The sequence below is a fragment of the Mus pahari genome, chromosome 9 (genome assembly GCF_900095145.1).
Source record: "Mus pahari chromosome 9, PAHARI_EIJ_v1.1, whole genome shotgun sequence".
NCBI lineage: Eukaryota > Metazoa > Chordata > Mammalia > Rodentia > Muridae > Mus > Mus pahari.
Genome location: NC_034598.1, coordinates 49,888,058 through 49,891,052, shown reverse-complemented (window position 1 = coordinate 49,891,052; position 2,995 = coordinate 49,888,058). Strand labels below are relative to the sequence as shown.

Genomic DNA, 2,995 nt, shown 5'->3' with positions numbered 1-2,995 from the left:
GGAAAGGAAAGGAAAGGAAAGGAAAGGAAAGGAAAGGAAAGGAAAGGAAAGGAAAGGAAAGGAAAGGAAAGGAAAGGAAAGGAAAGGAAAGGAAAGGACAGGACCCCAATACAGTTGCATGCTTGTTAGGGGAAAGAAAATGTATTTTTAAGGTGGAGAGAGTTAGTGGGATTCTGAGGGGCTGACAGCAATGCAGAATGAAATGCCCCGGCACTCTGGGTAGCTCCTTACAGAAAGGACACTTCCAGATCACTCTGACCCAGTTCTCAGCAGTGGGTGCCACCCGCCTAGGCAAAGGTGGAGGGAGAAGAGCTGATCTCTGAGAAGATGAACACATCAGGTGCCTGCTCCCCTCTGCTCCCCGTGCAGGTCAGTCGACAGCAGGAAGGATGCAGGAGGCATAAGCTCCCTGGGTCCCCAAACCTTGCAGCCCAGTATCTGTCCTTCCTCATCTGTGTTACTACAGCTCCCCCCCACCCCGTGTGCCTCTAACAGTACAGCTCACAGAACTTTAATCCCCAGCTGATATTAAGTCCCTCTCCCTGGCTTTGGGCTCTGCAAGGGCAAGGCCCTGTCTAATCCGCACCTTGCAGGGTTAGCTAGTACAGGGCCTGGCACACAGTAGTCCTGAACCGCTTATTGAGTGAATAGACGACGCCTGTCCTCATTCTCTCACTTGACAAACATTGCAGTCTAACCTAAATCCCGCATGCCGCAGTGCACGTAACTGTTCCTGTCCTCGGGAGAAAAGAGGACAGAACATATTCCTTTCGAAAAAAAGAAAGAAAGAAAAAGCTACTTGAGATTCCCAGCCTAAAATTCAGCTTTTCCTGCCTGCTCCTTACCACCTGCTAAGCAAGCTGAATCATCGCTAAGACATATGTTCAAGGCGTTTCTCTGTTCTACACTCTTGAGGTTCACGTGTGCTGGCTGGAAAGTGAGATGTTGACGGTATTTTGCCTAAAGAGCTTGAGGCAGGCCTTACAGGTAAACTCTCCAGTTCTTATCAAAGGAAACCCCTCCCCTGTATGTGCATGTTCCACAGGGATGGGTAGGTCACCTGGAAGGTACCAGGACAGCCTAGTCCTCCTCTAGTCTTACCCACAGCAGGTGCCTTAAATGGAATCCTCGCTAAAGACAATACCCCTGAGAGAGCAGCCAAGGCAGACGGGAGCTAACTGACCACCAGCGACGTTCCAGTCAGAAAATAAGAATGTGGCATCTTCTTCGCCCCCTTACACCTCCACAACACATCGCGTCTACAACCCAAAGAAGTTGGTAATCAAAATAGTCCCTGTCAAGCTCAAGATAACTGCATGCTTCCTACTCCCGACCTAAAGAAGGAGAAAACCAGCCAAGCCTCACTAGCTTTGCCTCCTCCACGATATCCTCAGGACAGGAGGTGCACTGGGCCCATCGGTCTTGGCTGCACCGTTCCGAGCCCCTAAAGTCCTTGTGACCACGGCTCCTCTGCCTTTCCCTGGTTACAGGTGACTCCATTTATACCAAACACCATCACTCCAGCCAACAATGGGGACGCAGCTAAGCCCAAAGACATATATTAGCATTTTGAACTCAGTGAGTGCATCCCTCGGGTCACTTCTCTGAAATGCTGAGTCTCTGAAAAGGGCAAGCAGGGTTAGAAGGTCCAAAAAGCCTAGAGGCAGTCCCAGAAAAGGCCAAGGCTCGAAAGTCAAGGGCTGGGGCTCGAAAGCAAGGTGGAGAGGAAATCAAGCTACTTCTCCGGCCAGGCAGTAGTACCCAGACACGCTTCACGCACTGTCGCACCCAGACCTCACCAATAACCCTTCAGAGCCACTCCCCTTAATGTCCCTCTGGCTGCAGCCGGATCCTGGCCAGTCCCTGTAGCCTGGGGCTGGACCTGACAGGAAGGAGTCAAGGAGCAGAGCTGGATATCGGGTGGAGAAGATGGAACTCTAAGGGAGGAGTAGAGGGGAAGGGGAGAGACAGGAGTCTACACCAGAAGCGACCCCGGAGGACACCCGGGGATGGTGCGCTGGGAACCAGGCCGGGAGGGGGAGAGGCGGCAGCGCGAGGGCCCGGGAGACCCTCGGGCCGAGGGGCAGGAGCCGGGGTCCCGGCCGGTTCTTACCGAGTGGGCGACGCCCCACAGGAACACGCCCACCAGCGGGTCGGCGGCCCGGAACACCTTCACTTTCTGCTGCACGAAATGCTTCTTCTTGGTTTTGGAGGCGAAGCCGAATCCCGGGCCGGGGCCTCCAGCTGCCGCGGGTGCGGTGGCGGGAGGGACGGAGGAGGACGCCATAGTCTCCCGCGCACCCGAGCGAGTGGAAGCGGGAGCTGGCCGCGACTCCGAAGCCCGACCCGGAAGCGGTGCTCACCTGCGCAGCCGTCACGTGACCGGAGGCCCGCCCTCGGGCGCGCGAGCGGGGCGGGGCGCGAGCGGGGCGGGGCCGGCGAGGCTGGCTCCACCCCCTCGGCCGCGCGGCGGTCACCTGGCGCGGGTTGCGCTCGCCGGGATGCGGGGTTGGCGCTGTGCGGGGCGGCGCTTCCGTCGCTTCCGGTTCTGTCCAGTTTCTAGTAGATGAGCTCTGTCCAGAGACGAACGCTCTGTTTGAGACCGGTCTCCTTGCCTAGTCCAGGCTGGCTTCAAATTGGCTATCCCCCTGCCTCATTCTCATACCAAGTATGGGTATTACGGAAGTATGGATTGGTCCTCCATGAAGTTGGGGTTGCAGACATGACAAATTTAAATATATATTTAATTGTTCTATGTATATAGGTGTTTGGCTGGCACGATGTAAGTTCAGTGCCCCGGAGGCCAGAGGAGGGCGTCGGATCCTCCGAACTGGAGTTGTGCATGGTTGTGGGAGCTGGGTGTCCAGCATGGTCCTCTGGAAGAGCTAGTGCTCTTTTTTTTTTTTTTTTTTTTTAAGATTTATTTATTTTATGTATATGAGTACACTGTAGTTGTGCGCCTTCATGTGGTTGTTAGGAATTGAATCTAGGACCT

At 54.9% G+C, this 2,995-nt stretch overlaps 1 protein-coding gene across 2 annotated transcripts in view; it reads right to left on the bottom strand.

The window, feature by feature from the left end:
- The window catches only part of Pip4k2c (phosphatidylinositol-5-phosphate 4-kinase type 2 gamma), a 12,771-nt gene extending 10,373 nt beyond the window's left edge, over positions 1-2,398 (bottom strand). For both annotated transcript variants that reach the window (XM_021204465.2, XM_029542490.1), the window contains exon 1: positions 2,114-2,398. In XM_021204465.2, coding sequence (XP_021060124.1) covers positions 2,114-2,287 — 174 coding nt within the window. In that variant the 5' untranslated portion in view covers positions 2,288-2,398. The remainder of the gene's footprint in view (positions 1-2,113) is intronic.
- Positions 2,399-2,995: the final 597 nt, after the last annotated feature.